Source organism: Rhagoletis zephyria, unplaced genomic scaffold, assembly GCF_001687245.7.
Source record: "Rhagoletis zephyria isolate East Lansing unplaced genomic scaffold, Rhagoletis_zephyria_1.1 Rzeph_scaffold_01658, whole genome shotgun sequence".
Classification (NCBI taxonomy): domain Eukaryota; kingdom Metazoa; phylum Arthropoda; class Insecta; order Diptera; family Tephritidae; genus Rhagoletis; species Rhagoletis zephyria.
In genome coordinates, this window is record NW_016158742.1 from 10,910 (window position 1) to 35,354 (window position 24,445).

Here is a 24,445-nt window from a genome sequence, read left to right on the forward strand (position 1 = left end):
TAGAAAAACGCTTCCTGCTTTTTTCGCTTTTCTTCAAAATTTCTTTTAGCTTCGATGAAAATCTACTGATAAAAAGTTGTATCTCATTGGTGACTCTTCGGTGATCTCAGAAAAATCATATTTTAAGGTCAAAACTTTACATAGCATGCTATTTTTGTAATTTTTTAATTCTTCAGCCATTATTCCAAAAAAAATTTCGGTATTAAGTAGGAATAATCTAGAAAAAATTATAAAAAAAATAGTTGTACAGAATTGTGTGGAAAAAACTATTATATTTAGAACCTATAGGGCCACATCTATAATATATACATATAAATTTTAGACTGGGAAAAGGTGGGGACGTACTACTTTCACACTAATAAATGCTAATAGTTGCAAAAAAAGTTTTAAATTTAAGATTTCGACATATCTTCTTAACTAATAAATACAAGACAACATAGGAGACATATCGAGCCCTAACCGCCAAAATAACGTAAGCGACATTTCTTTCAAAATCTTCTTTTTGATGCAGAAATGCATCTAGATGCTCTAGGAATATTTCTGCATCAAAACGAAAATTTTGAAAAAAATGTCGCTTACGTTATTTTGGCGGTTAGCCTCGATATGGTACTTACCTTATAAAGTAAACATACCTCTATAAAACAACGGCATGCAAAATAGCAATAAGTCCAGATCATGAAATTAAACAACACACGTGAGTGTTTTCCTGACAAGAACAATTAATTACTTATCCTTGTACAATAATAATGCAAAAATTTTATGTAATTCATAATGGTGGGAATATTGCTAGTCATTTTCAATATTTATAATACAAAGATTCTAGTCGACTTTTGTCCAGCTAGCTTGTTCTATTCGAATCACTGTGCAACTGTAGGAATAATTTTTGAAATCTTTTATTTATTTTCAAATATTTATCATTACAAATATAAGCATGAAATTAAAAACACTTTATTCGCAAGAAAATTACCTCACAAGCCCATTAAAAATGCATCTGCATATATCGCACACAATCTTCAAAATTACACGTTCGTGAGAAAATGTGAAAAACTATTTCCTAGCACATGCCAATCATATGGGCAAGGGAGACTTTACTTTAGGTTTTTTCAACAAATTATAACAAAAATATGCTCCAGCTTTTGCTGAAAGATAAACAAAATCACCTGTGTACATTTTTAGTGCATAATTTCAAAAGTGTAAAATATTGAGTTGTGTCACTTTTTGAAGATCGTGTGCGATATGTAAGTACATACATCATTTTTTGTCACAGTAATTGGCAAATGCACAGGAAAATAAAAATTTTATTGCAAATATACATAATTTTATTTTCTTTTGTGTTAATCGCTAACATTTACATACATTTCTTAAAAATCTATATTCATTGCATTTTTCTTTTACGGTTTGAGTTTTCTTAAAATGTATTTATTTATAGTACAGCTACTGCTTCAATGCTAGTACATATTTTGTTTTACTAGTATATTGAAGCATAACCTAAAAATAAGTTGCAACAATTCTTAAGTCACTTGAGAGAAATTTGTGAATTCTTCTTCTTCTTATTGATCTTAACTTGAATGCATTGAATGCGTGCATTACATTGTTTAAGTTTTCGCATGCCATACATATATTCTTGCCATCTACATACTTGAGGACAGTAAAGTCCACTAAAAGGGGTTTGTTATGTAATTAATGTGCGCGCCGCGCATGCGCTTTGCAGTTTTTACTTAAAAATTGAATTATGATATGGACTAACAGACATAAAATATATATTTTAAAATCACATATTATACAAACAAGAGTAAGTTTTTATTATTAAATATGTATTATAAATTACATTAATTTTTAAATAGTTACTGCATTAAGATGTGCTTTCCTGAATGCTATTCTAACTAAAATTGCTTGAATTGAGTTTGAGCTCTTTTTATTATTTTTATTTTTATTTTAATTTTAATTTTTATTTTTACTTGAATTGCTTTTTAATGCCACAGTTAATAAATTTATAGTCGCTAGCTACCTATTAAATTTACATATATTTACGTTATACATATCCGTATACATTTTAAAATATTTAAAGCGTAGCACCCTGTTTGCAGCGTACTAAATTTTGCAAAATTTACAGATTCTATAAAAAAAGTCAAAACTAGGAAACCCCAACAACTAAGTTTGGTGCAACTTTTTTGTTTTTTATTTTAACTCGCCGATGGCCAAAAAAAAGTCCATGAAAGCTCATTTCCATAACGCTCATAGATTGCCCGCTTTTTCCGCCGATTCTCACACTAAGCTTTCAACTCGTTGCTGTTGAAGGCATGGAAAATCACTCCGCTTGGTTAGCCGCCGCCGTAATAACCTACTTGCATACATACATATACAATATCTACATTAATCCAGTTATGTATGTATGTAAGTGCATATCTAAAATCACTTCGTTGGAAGCTGCAGTGGAATTCTGCCAATCGCAACGCTAGATTTTCGTCGCGAAAATTCTCTAAATTAAAAGCAGTAGCACCTAAAAGTATACAACAGGAAAAGTAGCAGTTACAATCTCTCAACTAGATGTTGCATGTTGTTAGGCGCGCCTGTTATTCTTTTGGAGACTTTTGGCAATCAAAATTAGCTTTTGTGAATATTGTTATCTGGCTGCTGAGCTTCCCAATCTTTCGTTCGCTTAACAATCACTTTGAATGAGCGCCTCACTCAGCGCGTTCAGTTGTTCTTCGCCACACTTGATTTTGTCCGCAATATCACGTGTATCTGCTATCAATTTCGCTTTCATGTTGATAAAATAATCGAAATCGGCAAATTCATCCGTGCTGAGATTTTTCTCGACAATGCCAACAACACTGCTGCCGCGTCGATCGATGTCCTCTTTAAGGCGCTTCGCTTCGGCAAGTTGATCGAGCAGACGATCGCGTTTTAGTTCGAGTGATTTCTGGGAAAAAGAATAAAAATCGATTTAAATATTTGTTGTTTGCAAACTGTATTGAGCTAAGAAGGTGAAATATGAGATTTTCGAAAGCACTATGCCTAGAAGTATGCAACCGGAGATGCTGAAACGAAAGAACATATTGCCGACATCCTCAAATGAAGCTTACACATTTTATCAGAACCCGGAGTGTAATTTTGTAAAGGTTTTCGACGTGCTGAATATTCAAATCCGTGATCGTTTTCGAGATGTTTTAACCAAAATGTGTAAAGGACGCGATAACCATATTCCTACTTTCGCGACTATGGGTTCGGCTGAGTGCGGTAATAAGGATTTTTAAAATTCAATATTTTTACGAAAAAACAACAAACTTAACGCCATTCGAAAGAAGAATGCTTGTACAAAAAACCAATCTCGATGCTAAATAACCTCAAATATAGGCCAAAATCACGTTTTTGCGGAAACCTGAGCCGCTAGAGCAGTTACATATGTATGTCACCGGATTTGGATTCAGTAGGTCGAAGACTTTTGGAAAATACAGGAACATCGATATATGTATGTATGTATCATACTTTAAGATCCGACTGTAAATGTCGAAGATATGAAATTTCGAAAATATATTTACAAAATTATTTCAGACTCAGATGTTGACGGCGAACTTCTTTTTCTGGCACAGCCTAATATACATACTTCTTTCTAATTCCATTTCATCCCATCAAAAATTCTTCTTTCTTACCTTCTCAGCGCCACTCTCAGCCGGCACAGCACTCAGACTATTCTCTATGCGTGCCAATCGTTCGGAGAGGGAAAGCAGTAAGCTCGTAATTTGACCCACATCATCGATGTAGGTGCGGCACTTGGTTGCTTCTATGGGACGCACTTTGTCCGTCAGCTTGCTGACCAGACTGTTACCCAACTCATCGTTGAGTTCAGCTTCCTCCTTGAGCGTCGTTTGCTCCTTGTTAAGTACGCGTATCTTACGATTAAGTTGCTTGATAAGTTCATCCTAAAAAGAGAGAAAATCGTTATAGAATTCCAACCAAACTGCAACAACTCCTTATCGCACTTACCACCTTCTTCTTGAGCAAATCACAAGTATCCGTTTCACTGTCGCCATTGGCCAGTAATACCTCCACTTCGGCATACTGTAGTTCTACTGTTACTTTCTCCTGGCTGTCACGTCCTTTCATGCGCAGCAGCGTCGAAGTGCCAACATCACGTTTAGCCGGTCGTAATGGCACATTCGGATTATAAAGGTTACTAACATAATCCGTGGCTGATTTGAGTGCGGGCGGCGCTAAGATTTGCACCAGTTTCTCATTGGACGCCAAGAGTGTAGCTAGTTCTAGTGACATGGACTCACAGTCAATTTCGATGGGATGTCGTTGACGTGGCTGCAGCGTTATGCGCTGTTGCTGAGCATCTTCCTTGTTGTGTGGTTGCTCCGTGAGTCGTGTATGCTCCTCGGTATCGTTAGCTGCAGACACCAAATAATCATCATCGGTTTGCGACGCTGTCTCTGTGGTGGATGGATTCACGCGTAGTATAATTTCGCTACGCTGCATAAGTTTTAAACCATCGGTGCTGGAGTTCATTTGCGTGATTTGTGTTGCAATGAGGTCATCACTTGTGGTATTTGTGGTGGCGACGGTGGTGGCTGATTGAGGTAGCGTTTCGCTTGTTGCTGGTGAGGTTGGCGAGGAGTTTGAATTTATGTGTGTTGTAGGAGTTTGAGCGGCGCTTGCATCCGCTACATTGCTTTCCTCCTTAAAATCAGCTATAGTTTCTGTAAGCACAGTATCGACTTGCTCCTTTGGCTCTTCAACACTAGCGGCAGCAGTGCGCTTGGGACTCTCACAGCTTTCGTCCGTTTGCTGGAGTATGTTTTCTGTTGCCATTATGGGCGTTGTAGGCGCTGAATGTAGTGTCGTCCTTGAGCCATACATGCCAATTAAACTGGTTTCAGACACATGTGCCGACATCAGTTTCGACTGCAGCTGCGTTATTTTCTCGATATTTTCGCGCAATGAATCCTTGCGGATAACAGATTTCACTGGCGCGATAGGCGACGTTGAAAGCGTAGCTGTGACCAGTTCGGCGCGGAAAATGCGTCCTTCACTGCCGCTAGTGCTGCCACTATCACTGGAGCTGCCGAGGCTAGAGAGCGGCTTCATCGAAATCAGTTGCGGTTGATGTCTGTTCGGACTACTGAGGCTACTCTCCGATTGCGCGGGCGACAGCACTGTGGCACTCTCGCTGAGTAAGGCGGCTGTGGTCTCCTCTAGCGTCGGCTCCAACTGTTGTGTACGCTTCAGATCCATTGTGGATTGAGACATGAATTTAGTGGGACTATTCTGGGCGTGGTTGGGATGATAAAAACTACCACTGTGCGAGTTATTGTGTACGTCATACGACTGAGATCGACTGTAGTTGTGCGGTTTGCCACCACTGTTTGCAACATTGCTGTTGTAAGAATTCATGGTTGGCGTTGAGTAGCGGTGCTGGGTGGGTGGATATACGGGATAACAATTGGATGTCGCTGGCGTCTGCAGTTGCTGTGGTTGCGGCGGCTGCTGCTGCTGCTGTTGCTGAGGTGGTGCAGAGACAGTTGATGAGTTTAAGTTATTGTTGGAAGCATAGCGTAACGGCGAAGCATTGGCGGAGGTCGGCGACGAAGGTTGCGGTTGCAACTTTGCGCCCAATGGCAGAACATCTGGCAAATTGTTAGGCATTTTGCCATTATGTGCATTGAGTATGTCGTAGGCAGCGGGCGGCTTTGTGTTCGCCACCAAGTCTTCGTTTGAGGTGAGCGTGAGCTTGTAACTGCCATGATCCGGATCCAAGTTGTTGAGCTTCTCGAGACTCTGGCGGGGCAAGTACGAGGCCTTCGAGTTGCATCTGCAATGAAAGAGAAAAATAAATGGAAATTTAAGAAGATGCTGCTAAGTTATGCGACTAGGTACATATGTATGTAATACATTAGATGTATTAGAGTCAACGGCAGTGAAGAAGACCAACAAATCCCCCAACATATTTATGTCAAATTGACATTTTTATTTATACTATTTCTCTTGTAGCTTGTTGGTCAGTAGGCGGCAGGAGTGTGTGTAAAAGATGTTTACCATTTTGCTAATGGCCGGTTAGCTGTTCACTTGGCGCTGGCATGAGTGGAACGCGCCAAAAAAGGTCGTTCCGTGCACGCTACTAAGCGTGCAACTAGCCGACACTCAACCAGTCGTTTTACTTAGCTGTGCTTGTAAGCAAACTTCGTCTTCGCGCATTCATAAATTGCTTGTGTTCACACGCTCTCGAACCGGTGGCCAAGTGTAGGCAATTGATGCGTGTCTAGTACCCGTTGGCCGTATTTGGCTTGCAGTTGCTTAGTTAGTCGGTTAAATATTTGCTATGCGGTCCAAACTCTTACATACACGGAAGCCCTGCATCCCAACGCATTTAGACAATCAATTTGTGGTTTTTAGTTCACAGCGACATGCACGCGTACACAGGCACGTATGCACGGCTATGAAATGAAGAATCTACAGTTACTTAGTTTGGATATTTTTGGACATGCAGCGGTGAGTAGATTTTTAATTAAATGTGATTGTAACTGTATAAAGCCCACTCATGTCAGTTGTCATGTAAACTAAAAGTTGTCATCCTTAAAGATGTTTTAATTAATGTTNAAGAGAAAAATAAATGGAAATTTAAGAAGATGCTGCTAAGTTATGCGACTAGGTACACATGTATGTAATTCATTATATGTATTCGAGTCAACGGCAGTGAAGAAGGCTAACTAATCCCCCAACATATTTATGTCAAATTGACATTTTTATTTATACTATTTCTCTTGTAGATGGTTGGTCAGTAGGCGGCAGGAGTGTGTGTAAAAGATGTTTACCATTTTGCTAATGGCCGGTTGACTGTTCACTTGGCGCTGGCATGAGTGGAACGCGCCAAAAAAGGTCGTTCCGTGCACGCTACTAAGCGTGCAACTAGCCAGCAGTCAACCAGTCGTTTTACTTTGCTTTGCTTGCAAGTTAACTTCGTCTTCGCGCATTCATAAATTGCTTGTGTTCACACGCTCTCGAACCGGTGGCCAAGTGTAGGCAATTGATGCGTGTCTAGTACTCGTTGGCCGTATTTGGCTTGCAGTTGCTTAGTTAGTCGGTTAAATGTTTGCAATTCGGTCCAAACTCTTACATACACGGAAGCCCTGCATCCCAACGCATTAGACAATCAATTTGTGGTTTTTAGTTGACAGCGACATGCACGCGTACACATGCACGTATGCACGGCTATGAAATGAAGAATCTACAGTTACTTAGTTTGGATATTTTTGGACATGCAGCGGTGAGTAGATTTTTAATTAAATGTGATTGTAACTGTATAAAGCCCACTCATGTCAGTTGTCATTTAAACTAAAAGTTGTCATCCTTAAAGATGTTTTAATTAATGTTTGGAGTAGCTTGTAAGCATTTGGTTGTTAAAAATTAGGTTTCGGTTAAAAAAACTATTACATAACATAACGAATAGTAATAGCGGATTTTAGCAGTAGTTATCGAAAATTATAATTAGTAAGCTAATGTTAATAAAAAGTTTATAGTCTTCGGTTATACCAGTCCCAGAAGTAAAGTACTCACTTAGTCAATTAAGAGCTTATCCTTTGTGATACCACATTCTGAACGGCACCCACTACTTAATCTATTAAACGTCTTGAGCCGATTTTGTAACCACGAACTCGGCTAATCAATGCCACAGAGCTCTTCAAATCTATTAAAAACGTGCGAGCCAAAGTATCTAAACCTTAGTCTCGCGAAAGCTGGGCAATCAAGAAGTTAGTGCTGAGGTGATTCCACCTCGTCATCTTACAGGTAACTGCGTTACATGAGTTCAGCAGCCTACTGCGTGAATACCGCTTGGACCATGACCCGTTAAATTTCCCACCAAGAGTTAAAACTGTGATTTTGTAAGTGTGAGGACTGCCCTCTACCGCCGCCTATACACCCTGACCAAAAGGACCTTGAAATCGCTCATGAACTGGTTTTCGCCCAGCGCTCGCTGAGCTGGCATGATATCCATTTATCTATAAGTTCACGACAGGCGATAAAAGACACCTCCAGCCGGTCTTTGTGTGGTGAACTGCTTTAAGAGCCCCTTTCTTAGCCAATGACCAGAACCCAAATGAGCCTAACGCAGAAGTATTCCGATTCAACTGAAAGAGAGAGCAGACATTCCCTAACTAAATAAATGCTCGCCCCCTGACTATCGTCACACTCCTCAGTATGAAGTATGAACTTAGTGTTAATGGAAAACTCTCCACAGAAGACCACCCAAATCCTGGGGTCCAGTTTCGATCCAGAATGTCCACTTCTTAAGCCGATCGGCTTCCCTGAGTCGAATAGCTGTTTACGCTGGGGTAGTTTTGTGGGGTGGACCGCAGTGTCCCACCAATACCAATTAAGGCAACCCAAAGTAAGCACTCCAACTGCTTAGCTAGTGAGTTCTAGCAGACTAGCGCTCCATAAAACATAATAGGCTTGAGTACGGTCTCGTAGAACCAATATACATATTTGGGCGAAACTACCCGTCTCTTTCCAATAGCTCTCCTACAGTAGTATAACTTTCCTCGATGTTCGGCATCCACGACTGCTTGCTGTCAAGAAACAAGTCCGAGTATTTGACCATGTCAGAAAGCTGCAAGTGCTGACCTGCAAGAATGGGAAGACCAGCGTCAGGCATTTTCTACCTTACTGGGATTGACGGCGAGGCCACTTATGGCCGCCCAAGTAAGATACCGTTGGGCCAGCTCACTCGGCTACCCAAGTATTATCCGACGGCCTTAATTCCTACCGCAAGTTTTGTAAGAGTTATTTGTTAGCTGTTTAGTGAGCCTTCGACCATACCAAAAAAGGGATCGATGTACACCTTCGAATCTAAAGTATTTTTACGAGGCAGTTTCGAAAATAATTTTTTTTTTGGAAGAACGAAGGCTCATATCTTCGGCATTTGCAGTTGGATCTTAAAGTGTGATATATCGATATCTTTTATCTCGAAAAGACGAATGCTGCCCCAATTTCACTAAATTAAAGCTCACCAAAAATCATTAAACTTTTGCTCAAGAAGTATTTCGATTCTTACAGTGGAACTCGAAGGTGTACGTCTAATTGTTTCCCCTGTATGATGGTACGGTTCAGCGGGCGTGTTTGAGATTATAAGGAACTTTTGCCTTAAACAATTTTTTTTTCACGATCAGGTTAAGAATTGCATACAGGCAAATGGAAGAGGTGAGCGTCTAGTGACTTTACCATCTGCTGAAGTATACTTTTAGGCACACCTTTGACAAATAGTTAAATTTAGATTTTAAGTAAGTAGGTACTTAAGCGCAAATAAAAAAGACTTTGTTGCTTTTTCCATTTTTCCTAAAAAAACAAAATCGTGGTACAGAGCTCAATCACCCTATTGAAAAAAGATTGGTTGTAAGTTAGAGAAAATAGACGACATACCTGCATAAATATGCGTGCTTGTAAGAAAGCTCTAACAACAACATTGAAATGTCATCAGAAGTGATCGCTTAAAACTGAGTACATATTTATGAACTGCTATGCTTTTGTTTCATCTGTTCGCTCTCCGTGGGAAAAAGTAATGGTGTTGGTATGTCAATTGCAATTAACGCGAACACCAATCGTTGTTCCGGGATTTTCATAATAGGCCACTAGCTATTACTATGGCAGCTTGATTAAGTGACACAATGACTGTGAGATTTCTTGTTGAAGATTTCGTAAGAAATATGTACATACAGACATGCATATATGTAGTGCATAATGAATGCCCAATGGCAGGCGCAATCTGTCATCAAGGAACAACATGAAACCGGTTGTTTTTGCGAAGTGCACATACGCTTTTGTTGCAATCTCAAGTAATTAAATTAAAATCGCACAATAATTCACAACAAATTGCCGCAACGCGCCAAGATGCAGCCAGCATCAGTTAAAGAGGGAAATTGATGTGCTGGCGCAGATCAAGTTGCAATGTTGATCGTTGACACCAGATGGCCCACAGTACTGCAGCTGGCGAAATTGCCGTTTTTGCTTGATTAATTTTATTTTGGTTTTGTTTTGTATATTTTTTTGCTTAGGTTCACGCCGCGGAGGTGTGCAGGTGATACTATGTGTAAGGGAGGGCAAGCGCATGGTAAATAAGCCAAAAATGTGGTTTAAACAACGGATTGCTCTTGGCAACTGGTATGCACAGCGGAAGCGCTCGTCGACTGAAAGCCCAAAAAAAAAACAAAAAATTGGAGAAATAAAAAGAAAAAAAAACAGGCTACGTAAACATGAACCGGTATGTCACCGATTGCGTCGACATTGAGTAGGTAAAATTGCATTGCAAGCTTCGTGCCACAGATAAATGCGAAGTTTTGATTTTTTTTTTGGTCACGCATTGCAAACGTACACACACACACACACACACCTTTTGCTCAGGCATACCCTATAGTCCATTTTCGGTAGGCTTGCACGTTTATTTGCATCATTTGATGCAGGTAAATGTGTTAAAGCAGCCCACAGCGCTATATCGCCGATATGTCGCCACTTGATCGGTGCTTGTCATAATACTGCCAGCCAGCCTGTGCAGCGGCTTATGGATCGTGCCAGTGAAATGTCACATTTGAGGTCGCGCAACGGGTCAACGGCGCCATTAACAACAGCCAGCGATCACGATTCGTTTTGGCAGCGAATTTCGCAAAACAGGCGTTGCAGCGCCGTCGGCAGGAGTGTTGTCGCCAGAATAGGTTTCTGTTGCCACAAAAGTATGCAAATTTTTCGTTACGCTCTTGTTTCGTCATTGTTCATTGTTGGGTTTTTGGGCAGGGCGGCAGAGGTGTGCATGCTTTGACGTCAAACTTATCCATGTAGTGTAGGTGTTGTTGCCGCCAGTATGGCAGTGGCAATGTTTGTGCAACAAATTTAAGCGCAACAAATTTCGCCATGTACATAGAAACATTGGTGAGGAGCGTCCATTGTGGTACGCTTTACTTTATTGTGTGTTGCGGTTCCTATTGTTGGGAGTGTATTGCTTGCGGCCAGCTGCGCCAGCAACAACCGCTCCTTGTCATTAATGACACATTGTGGACATGACTTCCTGAACCGTTGCCGCGCGCCGCATGGAAAAAAAAAGAGGCAAGACTGGTGAAATGCGCGCCTGAAATGCTGTTTACATATTTGATGTTGCAACATTGCATCAACATCAACATAACGCCAACAGCAGCACTAAGTGTGTGATCGTGCAAAATATTACAACAATGATGAGCTTCAATGATTTCGTAGATGTGAATTGCGATTTTCTAACTATTGGCGTTGATTTGATTCGCTCCTTTTTCGATTTGATTTGTCGTGATTTTCGAGACTAATTAATGTTTGCAAGTGCCGATGGTGGCGTAGAGAGCTTTCTTCTTTCAAAAAATACGTACATACATACTTCCCATTTCGCGGTGCGATATTGTTTTGCAACAGCTAGTAATTGCGTCGGTGGCTAAATGACAGTTTTCTACTATCCTCTGGCCGAATGCAACTAGACTAATATGGCAGTTGGTGGCTGACTGATCGACAAACGTTCAATATACATAGATAATGCTGCACTTGGATGGACTAATGTCTGCTGCTTGCGGCACATACATACGTACATACATACATATAAGGAGTGGAGGAAAAGTGCTTTAAGTATCGTAACGGGGGCTACATAAAAATAAATGCCACTATGTAATCGCAAAGAAAGTTTCCAAGTGCAATTTTGTTGCACGAAACAAGCATGCAACATATTCGATAATCGGCGGTGCACAAAATTGCTTCATGTTCATGTTTATATACATATGTATGTAAGTATGTGGATGTGTTAGTTTACATACTCGTTCGATCGGCATGTGATCATAGTGATCGTGCAACATATTAAAGCTAATGATTTTTTATGTCTGCCTTGAAGGATTCAAAAAGGTAGCTTATTTATTTGCCATTTTTTGCCTAACGGATAAATTTGGACTAATATGTTCATTAAGATTTGGATAGGGCTACTGCTTGCCGTTAGATACTATATGCGGAAATAATGCAATTTTATATATTACAATGAATTTAAGGTGTTGGAGGCAATGCATAAAAGTAGCCAGTTTCCGGTGTGTGGAAAGTTGCTACTAACTATTTCCTATTAATTTTTTTATTTTATTTTTATTTTTAATATTTTTATTGAGCTTTGTACCACGATTGTTTATTAGGAAAAATTGAAAAAGCAACAAAGTCTAAGCGGTAGAAGTTATAACACTATTTCGGAGATCACCACATCTCCTCATCAGACTTCTTTTTTCCAGACTTCAGCAGGGATCGAACCTGCGAATTCGATGTTCAAAGTCAGAAGCGGTAACCACTGAGCTATGTACATCCCGTAAAATCTTGTTTCCTATTAAAATTGTTGGCTAAACTATTTTTTATGCGGTGCCAAACCTACCTGAAAAACTTTCGGGATTTTTTATAGTTGGTAACCGTTTTCAAGATTTTGTTTTTTTTTTTAAGTAAAAGCGTTGTGTGTGTTAGCTTTGCAACCTATCAACTTAGAAAGTTCAAGGCTCATTTCGATACATAAAGTGGCAGACAAAATAATAACACCAAAATTCAGAATAGTGCTGCTTGAAACTTATGTTCATTTAAAATATAGTACGATCTATAACAGAAATCGCATAAATAAAAATTTCAAAGCTTGAACAAAGTCCATAAAAACTGAAAAAATTTCATAAAATTCTCAAACTTTTTATCTAGAATTTTTGCGAAATTTTCAAGTATGCAGTTTTGTAGCCCAATCAATTTAAGTGCAATAACAACCAACATTCTATATAAAAATTAATTTTGTTGATGTTATATGGAAGATAATGCTGAACACACTCGGTAAAAATAGAGGTCTAAAAAATCAATGCTAATCTTTAGCGGCACTTTATCATATAAGTATTAAAATGAGTGGGCTATACAACTGCATACTGGAAAATCTTTTGAAATCGAATTAATTTTTGTGAACTTTGCGTAAGCTGTGAAACTTTTACTTATGTGTTCTCCTTTATAGGTTGAACCATTTTTTCAATTAAAATTATTAAAAACGAAATAAACAAAAATAAGTTGCAAATAATATCATTTTGAATTTTGGTGCTATTATTTTGACCGCAGCTGTACAATTAAAACCGTGTGACAGTCAATTTTACACACAGAAAAATTAATAAACTCGCGAAAGTACATGCCAAATGGGATATAACTGCATTTTTAGTTTTTCTCTTGACGACAGGATTTTTTAAAAGGACTTTAAAATTTCAAAGATATGATTGAGTGAAAAATTTATAAAAAATAAAGTCCAATGGGTATCAAATAAAATAGAAAAAACCGATGCAATACTGAGAAAGATACAATTTTTGGTGATGGGGATGATTGGAGGATGACTGGGTATTGAAAATATCCTTTTCAAATTGTATCCTCGAATAAACTTGAAAATTTGTAATATTTATTTTACAAAAAGTTATATTTAAAAAAATAATATACACGCGATCACATCCTCGAGTGCCGTAATTCTTACTTTATAAGCTTAACAAAATAAAAATAATAAAACAAAACATTTTCCATACCTACATATTCGTATTTGTATATCAAACAAATTTATTTTATTTTTCGTTTAAATCTACAGAATTTTCCACTTAATTTAGTAGCCTGATTGTTATTCCATATTCCATTTGAAATTTTAGAAAGTTTTTTTTCATTTCATCATATCGTTGCAATTTCAATGTCCTTTAAAAAAAAAAAAAAAAACCTATCGTCCAAGAGAAAACTAGAAAAACAATTTTACTATATTTGGACCCATAATTTCGTGAATATGTTTTGAGTTTTTCGTGTGCTTTCAAATTTTATGATTTTTGTCGCACGGTGTTATAATAAGCGGTTTATTGCTTCCAGCTTGCACTTCTTCGTTTCCAAAATGCTGACAAATAAACAGCTGATTACTTATGTATACAAACATTGCTGAAATTCGCAAGAAACGGTAGCCAGTCGAAGCGCATGCGCAACTGCATCTCAAGCAAAGTAAGACAGGCAGCGAACAGCCCTACTAAAACCACAACAACACAGAGCGTGCAGAAGAAAATGCAATTTAATAACAAATACAACTCAAAAACAAAAAAAAAACGTCATTGCAGCAATCGCAAATGCAGTAGCTGACAAAATAAATTACCGCATAAGTTTTTATTATTATTATACCTTGTTGTTGCAATCGCGTTGGCTGATGCGCTGCCACCGCCACTGCTTATATAGGGTGATTCGAGGGCGATGCAGATCTTCGACAGTAATTATTTGTGGTACTATTTTAATTTTTTTCTATTCTCTTCCAGACCATTGGTACTACATGCAGGCTTTTTCCAACGATTGTAAAAAAAAAAATCATCATAAGCGACGAGGCACATTTTCACCTAAACGGATACTTTAACAGGCAAAACTGCACCCAGAGCAAGAAAAAACTATGCATCTACAACGAGTCGCTGTTTGGTGTTGTTTTTGGTCTGGCGGAGTCACCGGTTCGTATTTCTTCGAAAATGATGCTGGTCTGAATTAGATGACAAGGACGTGGACAATATGTGGTTTCAACAGGACGGTGCCACTTGCCACACAGCGCATGAAACAATGGCCCCATTGCGAACATCTGCAGACTTAATGAATCACCCTATACATATTAAGTTCTGCTAATCTTTTTTCATTTCATTCATTGTATAAATCGCTTTTACGCTTTTTTGTTTTTGTAATTATTTTTAAGCATCACTGTGACTGCGGTTGTTATTGTAATTGTAATTGTTTTGTTTTTGTGCCTTTTGCGGTGGCCGATTGTTGCAGTTTGGTTTTTCTTGCTTCCGCAGTCATCTTCATTTTCTGTGGACAGATCTCGCCGTTGCCATCTTCATTTCAACTGATAGCAACAACGACAGTCGCAGTAATGGAGACGGCAACAAGAGTCGCAGTAGTGTCAGCAATTTGTGCCCTCAACTTCGCGTGCTGTAAAGACATCTGTTTGCTGTGTGGCAAGGCAATGTTTGCTACTTGCAACAGATGCGGACAGGAACGTCTGCAGTAATTTAGCTAACAAATTTTGTTTGCGGCTCTTTTAGATTTTTATTATGGATTGATTTTTGTAGAGCTTGATTAGGTTAAAAACTCTTCGTTGAAAATTTGGTGTGGCCCTTTTTGGGTTAAAGTTTGCCATCGATATATTTCGATAACGAAAATAAAAACTGCAATAATCGATAATTATTGGATATCGATATTGCTAACGACAAAGATCGATCATGATATCGAAATACATATTGATATAAATAATGATAACAAAATCTATGACAATATTGATAAGGATAAGTGCTCATAAGTGTAGCCACGATGTTGAAAGCATAGATTTCGATTAAAACAATCGACATTGCTGAAATTACGGCTATCGATAATGATAAAGATAACCGCGAGAGAAACATCGACGGCAATGTTATTAACAATAAATGTGGATATTGCAAATGATAATTAAAACACGATAAATTAAAAAAAAATTGCTAGCAATAGCGTTATCGATATATTTCGATGAGAAAAACACATCTATAATGATGACGATAACATGAAAACAATCGATAATTATTTATATCGATATTATTAACGATAACGGTCGATAATGACGACGGTAACAGAAAAGATGGCGAGCAAAAAACGAAAACGATATATTGATGATAACAACGATAGCGACACCGACGATAATGTGATTAAACAAGTGAAATGGCAAACTCTTATAGAAGTTTAGGTATTTTTGAAGAGGAGGAAAGATCAGTCTTGACCGGTTACCGGAAATATTATTTCGATCAAGAATAATCGTTAAACTTGGATTTTTATTCTTTTGGTTTAAATTTAATCGTTTAATCGATAAAAAATAATCGTTATTTTGAATTTTTATTTTTTTTTCGCTCGTTCTTAACCGGTATAATGAAGACTGCGCTTTTATGACTGATTTAAATTCTCTATTATCTGAAAATTACGGCTAGAAAATGACCGAAGAAATAAAAAGCAAAAATAACAACAAAAATGTATCGAAAAATAAAAATCCGAAAATAGCAATTATTCTTGATCGAAAAAGAAAAATTTTAAAATAAAGGTTAAACTTGATCGGTAAAATAGAAATCCAATTTCATCGGTTAAATTCTGAGATATTTATATTATAAAGCCCATAAAGTCGTATATTGTAAAAAGTTTCCAAAAAATACAACTGACTTTCATACCTGAAACTGCTGATTTTTACAACAAACAACGCATCTCATCCCTTTGTTAGCTTCTGCTTATTACCCTGCTCATTCTACGCTTCTTCATTATTTCAACTCTTCTTCAACTGCTTGCTGCAATTCTTGCAACATTGTCTGCAAAGCAATTCAATTCAATTGCATTCAACTTAATTTATATTTGTATTTTACTTTTATTATTATTGTTATTGGTTTTATGTGCCATTGTCTACACAGTTTCTTTTTGCGGCGATTGCGCTATGCCGTTCTTGCCACACTCAATCCCACTTGGGAGATGCACACTTTTGTTGGTGTATGCTGATGGGAAACATTGTGCAAAAAATAAAATAAAAATAAAAACATAAAAAAGGTGAGTGTGCGACCGCTTGGAGGCAAGGCATGTTGAAAGCTTGCTTAAGGCTTCCACAATTGTTCAGTAATTTTTTTATTTTAAATTTTTTATAATCGAAGCAATAATTTTCGTTTCTGCCACGATTGTATCAACTACTAGCCCATCTACCGATGAGAACCCTGCCTGCATAAGTAAGATTGTCCTTTGTGGCTGACTTTGTGGTTATCAGCAGCGCTCCTCTCAACCTGTGCAGTTCAATATATGTACGAGTACTAAGCTGCCAGCCACTGGCATTGCATTGCAGCACGTACATTTTACATTTCCGCCACTGCAACTTTTATTCTTTTTGAACTGCAATTTGTCAGGGTACTTATTTTTATTTTTTATATATTTTTTTTATCGTACTATCCGACGACAGCTGCGGTTTACGCTTGGTCAGCTGCACTTGCCTTACCGGCTACTGCAATGCTGGGAACGACCTTGGCAATGGTGCAACATGCCACGTTTTGCGGTCGAGATATGTATGTATACGAACGTACATATGCGACTTACCAGAACGGAAATAACTTTGCATATCTTTAGCAGAGAGCGAAAAAGTTATTGAATTTCTCCCCTTCGGGTCAGTGCCACAGAGTCATAACGAAGCCTTAAGAATTCTTGCACGCAAATTGAAATGATGAAAAAAAATTGCAAAGTTATTTACTTTATGCAATTTCTCTTTCTGCCACATTTGTGGCACACAGTCAGCGCTAAAAAATCGTAAGCGAAAATTTGAAACGAAAAATTGGAATTTGTTAAACAAAAATTCCACGCAAGAGTGCAATGGAATCATAAAACAAAACTTGTCTCGCACAGCAGCAGCCACACTCACTGCTTGTCTGCTTGCTATTGGTGCGTAACGCAGTGGCAGCAAGCAATCAGCGTGCAACACGCTGCTCAACTGATATCGATAATATCGCTGCAACGGGCTCCCTCCCGCTCCCGCTCCCACACAACACTACACACGCGTTGTCAGCATGAAAGTCAAGTTCAATTGCCTTGGCTCGAGGCAAAGAAAGTACGTATAGTATTTATGTAGGTATGTATGTAAAAGTTGTGCGGTCGTTGCGGCTTATGAAGAAAGCCTTACAAATCTCACGACATCTCCTATGCCGTTAAACAACTTTGGCGGTAGCACATTGAACTACATTTGCGCATGCGCCGCCGCCACCAACCACCGCCATGGGCCTACTTTGTATGCGTCGCGCGTTTGCCACACGCAAAATCGGCGTATTTTAGTTGTGGCGTGTAGCCACTTTGTTGGCGATATGAATATATAAATTTACAAAATATTCATGCAGTTTAGTTATACTCCATGCCACACGCTGCCACATGAAATTTGAGCAAACAACATTCAATTCATTTATTCCCTGACTTGCGGCAAACAAATGCTATCAATAACATAGCAAAAGCGCGCCACAACCACCACCAACAACAACAATCGCACAGCCAAAACAATTGTAATTTAATATTTGATCTACTAACACATTAATTATGCCGCCACTCACGGTGTGTAGCGTTTGGCGGGCGCACGTACAATTTGTGTTTGCTTGCATTTTTTTAGCTAAAGCGATTTATTTTGCTTTCATTTATAAGCTTTTTTTTGCAATTTTTTCGCTTATTTTGTCTGCAGCTGAGTGAAAATGAAAGTATTTGCTGTGATTACTTTTAGGTGATAAAGCAATATTTTGCAGTTTTTTTTTATCGAGAAAATATAATAAAATTTTGTGTAAAGGGTAAAAATGGTCGCCAAAAGTGCTAAGCAGAGAATTTTACTGAGAGACGCAAGAGAAACTAAAAAAACTGATCTTTAAATATGAGTCTGCTATATTATCATCTGCCTAATACTTTTGTGAAGATTTTGAACCTTATTGCTGTAATTTTTGAGCTCAACTCCAGATGGGAAACTATCGTGGGCGTCAACGGCTCTGCACGGCTGCAGGTAAGAGATGAGGCTTAAGGTCATGTTCTGGCTCTATGACACCATATTAAAGCTCATAAATTGTATGTAGTCCTCATCTAATGGAATGCACTAAAGAGGACTACTTTAGCCAGAAAGCTGAGCTGCAGTCAGACTTAGGCGACAGACTCAGAACCTGACCACTCTAATATCCTTGGAAGCATATCCGCTATGCCTAATTATATGGCACATAAGTATCTTCTAGCGATGAGTGGACGGGAAGCGGTGGCTGGAAGGGAACATAGCCCAACTTTTATATGGATCAGTCGAATTTTGTCAGCAGCATCGGTGGAGGAGACTTTCAACCACTTTCCACCAACTTTAAATTTAGGACTCCCGGATCACTTTAATGTTTTCCAGGCAGCTATAAAGCATGCTGTCGTATGGCGACAACGAGGTTAATCATGGTAAATATCTATTCTGATAGCCAAGCAGGACCGTGGGCTTGCTTATGATGCGCTCAAGGCTTGTTGGGTAATGCCTAACCTTCCCTTTTGGACCCGGCTGAGTATCTGCTTGCCAGATTTATATGGTTGCGAAGTCGGATATCGCAGTAAATTGTGCGGCGGAGGAGCTGTTTAGGAAAGGCACCATCGAGTCTGTATTACCGAGTAAAAAGAAGAAGTAGAAGTGGACTACTCTTGGACAGATAAGACTCTTGTCAGCACAGCACACGCTAAGCAAAAGCCAGCAAATGTGCTACTACAAGGTCTTTCCATATTGTTTATTAAATTGGTTTTGTGCGCCAAAATACGTGGCAACCCTCTTAAAAAACATTTTCGAAATAAAGCTTAAACCTTTCTCGATTGATACCCATATACAAATATTTCTTTTAATAAACTTGTTAGCTAAATTGATTCTAATTGTTCAAACAGGTGGCAACACTTTTGTTTCGAAATAGATAGTTTTAGAAACCCTTTCGTTCGACACCAACATTGTTGTAATATTTTATTTAACCTATAAATTGATTTATTTCAACTTTTGAGTAAGGTGGCAACTCTTCAAAAAGTACCTTGTATGTTAATATAGGCCCATAGCCTATTTGTGTGCCAAATTTTATAGAAATATGTCTAGCCCTTTTACCGTGAACAAACTACTCAGTCTCAAAAGCCGCGGTAAAATGTCAAGAAAAAAATAATTCAATTCAAGACAAAAATTAAAGAAGGTTAGATAAAACTATTTTGAATGCATTTGCTATTAATTTTTACCTAAGAAGCAATATAAAATTGCATTTAAAAATTATATTTAAATCAAAAACACTAGTATTTTTTTGCTAGCATAACGAAAACACAATACTTGCTCGACTAACACTATTTAAAAAAAAAAAAAAATACAAAAAAATAAGCTATAACAATATAGCAATTGCGTGGTCAATTTTTTTCAGTTAAAATACGTCTGCGTTTCATGGTCAACTATATTGTGTCGTGCGTGCAGATCATTAAAAAATATAACAACATTTCAGCCAACAATTCAGTTTTCAAAGTTTCGCATCTAATTGTGCTGTGCTTCTTCGCCACGCTAAAATTAAGCGTAATGGCGAACAGCTCTAATTGATTTTCATGCAAAATGAAGAAATAAGAAATAAATAGAGAGATGAACAACTGGCATTCACTATGCTTGCTACAATGTTTTGATGCGATTGCTACAATTTGTAAATTACTCTGTGTAGCAGCTAATGTGGTTATTGTTATTGTTTTGTATTGCTGTTTGCGCATGTTGTGAATTTTAACAATCTTAAAACATAAACATTAAGCTTACTTAATGCGAAACTAATCCGTTGCAATTGTACGTACAGCTGGCCGTCATACATTTACTACAACACTCGGCTACCAACAGCAAAGAGACAATGGTACAACAGTGCGAATACTTAACATTCGTTGGTGTGTGCGTAGCGCTGTGTGTGGGGAAATTGTTGGTAAGCAAATCGTGTCAAATCGAAGTGTGGGAATGAGCAAATGACATGGATACGAATAGTGAAACAATGCACACATACATATGTGTGTATGTGTATGTAGTAAATAGCCTTGCAGACGTTTTTATTCTTCATTTTTGCCTTTCATGTTTCTTTCATTTTGCTCTATGAATTTTTATGGTAAGTTTGACGCCAAATCTGAACTCGTTCATTTCATAAAACGGCTATGATAGAAAATGGATCACTCATTTATCGTTTAAATGAATATAGAATGAACAGGTGGAGCAGGTGGAACAATTTAAGGGGTATTTTTAAAATGATTTTTTCATCTTCGGTTATCGCTACCGATATACTGTTCTATAATTTTATCAATATTTTTATTGACATACATAGTACATAAGTATGCATTACGTATCAACGTCTGTATCAACATCGTTATTGAGGGTTTTATGAATACATTTATAATCAATTTCGTTATCGATATTTTAATAAATATTTTATCTAAAATGAAATAAAAGTTTTGTGTAATATTTTTTAAATGCATATTTTTTTTTGATATGAGTAAACTTTGTTTTTATCGCCGGTAATGGTTACCAACATTTCTAACGATATTTACCGAGATTTTTATCCATAAAGTTTAGTGAGAATTTTTTATTTTGCTTAATTTTATTCGTACAATTTTTAAAACAAAGTTCAAGTTGTTTATGTAACGGGTTTTGCATACATGCGCTACTTAATTGTTATCGACATAATTATTCATTGGGATTATCACACCTACCTTGTTATCAAGTTATCAGGTTAAATATTATTATTCTCTAGTGTATTTTGTTTTTGTTAACTGAGTTAAAACTATAACCACATAACCAGCTACCCCAAATATTCAATTTCAAATACAAAGTAATTAAAATTTATATTGGAGTTTTAATCGAGGAAATTAATTCTTTTGTCGATAAATTTAACGAAGTATTGGTTTCCAGTTTTTTGAGCAATAGTTTTGAAAACAATTTTATTGTTATTTATCGTGATTGTAATCAATAAAATTTTAGTAATATTTTTTTCTGATATGTAAAACAAAAATTGAAGACTTAAAATATGTACAGTATGTAAGTATGTACATAAACATTACAATCTTAATACTCGCGTTAAACAAAAAATCGAAAATAATCACAAAGCCGCAAAACTTTTGAAAACAAACTAAAAAAAGCACCGTTTTTATGCAATGGATTGGAAACTTGATATGAAAATAAAATGAAAATAAAAACAAGTAATTTTTAGCAAAAAAAAAACCGACTTCAACTCTCATATAAAAAAAAAATATATATATATATCTCATGATCGACTGATCGAATCTTAACCAGAGACACTACCTTTCCGATGCAAAAAGAATTATCGAAATCGGTTGACGTGGTCCAAAGTTATGCGGTAACGTACATAAAAAAAAAAAAAAATATATATTCCGACGAACTGATAACCTCCTCCTTTTGTGGAAGTCGGTTAAAAAAACTATGTAGATGTAAAACTCTCATTTACTTCCAGTATGTAGGAGGACGAAACTAGGTCCCCAGTTGTTGCCTCCTCTAACAATGCTCACAATGCCAATACAGAATGAAAAATTACAGGCGCATTTTTGTATATACTAGCTTCACATACAGATGATGCCCAACGCGAAAAATTTGTCAACATGCCCCTTTCTGCCAACTAACATTCATATATGTGCACGTCCCTCTGCCATCAAACACATTATAACGTTGTCACGTCGTTGCCCATTGTTGTTGCTAAAATTGTTGTCGTCGTTGTCAGTAATGTTGTAAAATTGTGCTGCTGGTTTTACGCGATCACTATCAGGCGCTTGTACGCTGTTGTCTCATACATTGTTATTGCCATTATTGTAGCTCAGCGCCGCGTTGGCAGTAAGTGTGATTTGTTTGCAGCTTACAGCGAAGTCTGTATTAACAGCAAAAGCAGCAGCTGTGCACATTTGGTGATATTTTTTGTTATTTTTTTTTTTTTTGTTAATTTCAAGACAACTTCATTTGCACGACGAAAGTAACATGTGTATAAGGTTGTGTGATACATATTTGGATGTACATTAGGGTGCGCCTTGCTTTTCAACTTTGACCCGCAGAGCAAGCCTTCCCCCAGATAGATTAATTTCTAATTCAGATAACGGAAAGACGTGATCAAGAGCTCTAAAGTTACGCAAAAAAGGCGCTATAAATTCCAAACCTTACGAGATATGAAAACGGTGTAACCCCATCTGAGATCAGCATGCAAAAAGCTATTGAGTGAAATGAAAGAAATAAGCTTATTTTATAGAATTATAGGCTCTGTTTTTTTGATTATATGTAAATTTTCGATTTTGAAAATTTTTTGCAGAGCGCGTTCTTATAACCACACGAACCTATCTGCCTTTTAGCTTACAAACAATTTTTTTTAAGGCGCACACTAATATACGTTCATACAAAAGCTTAGTTGGTTTGCAACTTTGTTGTTGTTGCATTTGAAATGCAACATTTGCAATGTTGAGTGGCGTCCGTTCGTTCGCCCGTCTAATCGTATGTGGGCTAAGAGTAGGAAATATTCACTTTGAGCTGCTTCTCTGGCGGATGCCATCGTTCAACGTCACAATTGTCGAAAAATACGTATGTATGTGTGTATATGTGTAAGCGCGTAGATTTTCTTGTAATATTACATTTTCCTTATTTGGGTTTTTACTTAATACTGTTGTCGCCAAGCGCATGCCTAAGCGTGAATTTATGCAAAGCTAGTTGGCATATTTAACCCAAATTCAAAACAAAACAAAAAAAATTAGAAAAGAAAGATACCAAAAAAGGAAACAAAGCTAAAATAACTTGAAGAAAAGTAAAGAAATTTTGGTTTAACCCTTTATTCGCCACTGGGACAAGGTCTTCCAACTAAACTTAGCTATGAGTTGCCAATATTGGCAATAAAAAAATGACAAATAAAAGAATAGATGCGCCATTCTTTTTTATAAATCGAAAGAAGATTATTTCTTTCTTTCCCATTTAGCAATAAAACAAGAACCACGATTCTAAAGGTAAAATGCAATACCAAATAAAATAAACTAGCTGTATTAACCAGGGACCGAAAATAACCATAAATATTAAAATTTTTTTTGGATCATTGCAAAATCGTTTTTGACCTTTTTTATCTTTCTAGTAAGAATATTATTATAATCGTTAAATTTAGATATTTATCTTTCGATCAAAAATAATCGTGATTGTGGATTTTTATTTATTTTTCGATAATTTGTAACCGTTATGATGGAGGCTGCGTTTTTATGACCAATTTAAATCATCTGTAATCTCAAAAATTAAATCTGAAAATAACGATTAAAATATGATGAAAAAATTAAAATCGAAAATTGGTATAAAAAATAACGGCTAAATTTGATCAGAAAATTAAAAATATAGTTTTAAGGGTTAAATTTAATCAGCCACACATAAAAATTAAATTTTAACGGCTAAACGTGATTTTTATTAAAAAGTTTATAACCGTTACGATACCTGTATGGGACCAGATTGAGTCAAATAAGCAGTGTTGACTGTGGAAAACCTCTGTGAGAGTTTTTGCGATTTTTTTTGTTGATATTTTTATTTTTTCGTTATTTTATATCATATTAAATTTTTTTTTTGAGCTTGAGGCCATTTTTTGTGACAAATAATTGTAGAAAACAAGTAAGAAAGTCTAAGTTCGGGTGGAGCCGAACATTAAATACCCGGCGCAAGTATTAAATATATGTTTTTTCACCCTTCCGAAACCTTCCGCTAGATGGTAAGCTTGATGCTTACACGTGGCAAGTACAATAACCATACCGAGTTTGGTACAAATTGGTAGAACGGTTACCGTATATGTGATCATAAGTGGGCGGTGCCACTCCCATTTTCCAAAATTTTACCATAAACGCATTTCTTGGTAAAGAATTGTTGCAA

General features: G+C 37.1%; 1 protein-coding gene across 1 annotated transcript in view; it reads right to left on the minus strand.

Moving 5' to 3' along the window:
- Positions 1-2,167: 2,167 nt before the first annotated feature.
- Positions 2,168-24,445, minus strand: part of LOC108364745 (protein Shroom-like) — a 72,618-nt gene continuing 50,340 nt past the window's right edge. Inside the window, exons 2-4 of the mRNA XM_017618557.1 lie at positions 3,988-5,815; positions 3,654-3,923; positions 2,168-2,923 (exon numbers count right to left, since the gene is read on the minus strand). Of these exons, the coding sequence (XP_017474046.1) occupies positions 2,660-2,923; positions 3,654-3,923; positions 3,988-5,815 (2,362 nt within the window). The 3' untranslated portion in view covers positions 2,168-2,659. The remainder of the gene's footprint in view (positions 2,924-3,653; positions 3,924-3,987; positions 5,816-24,445) is intronic.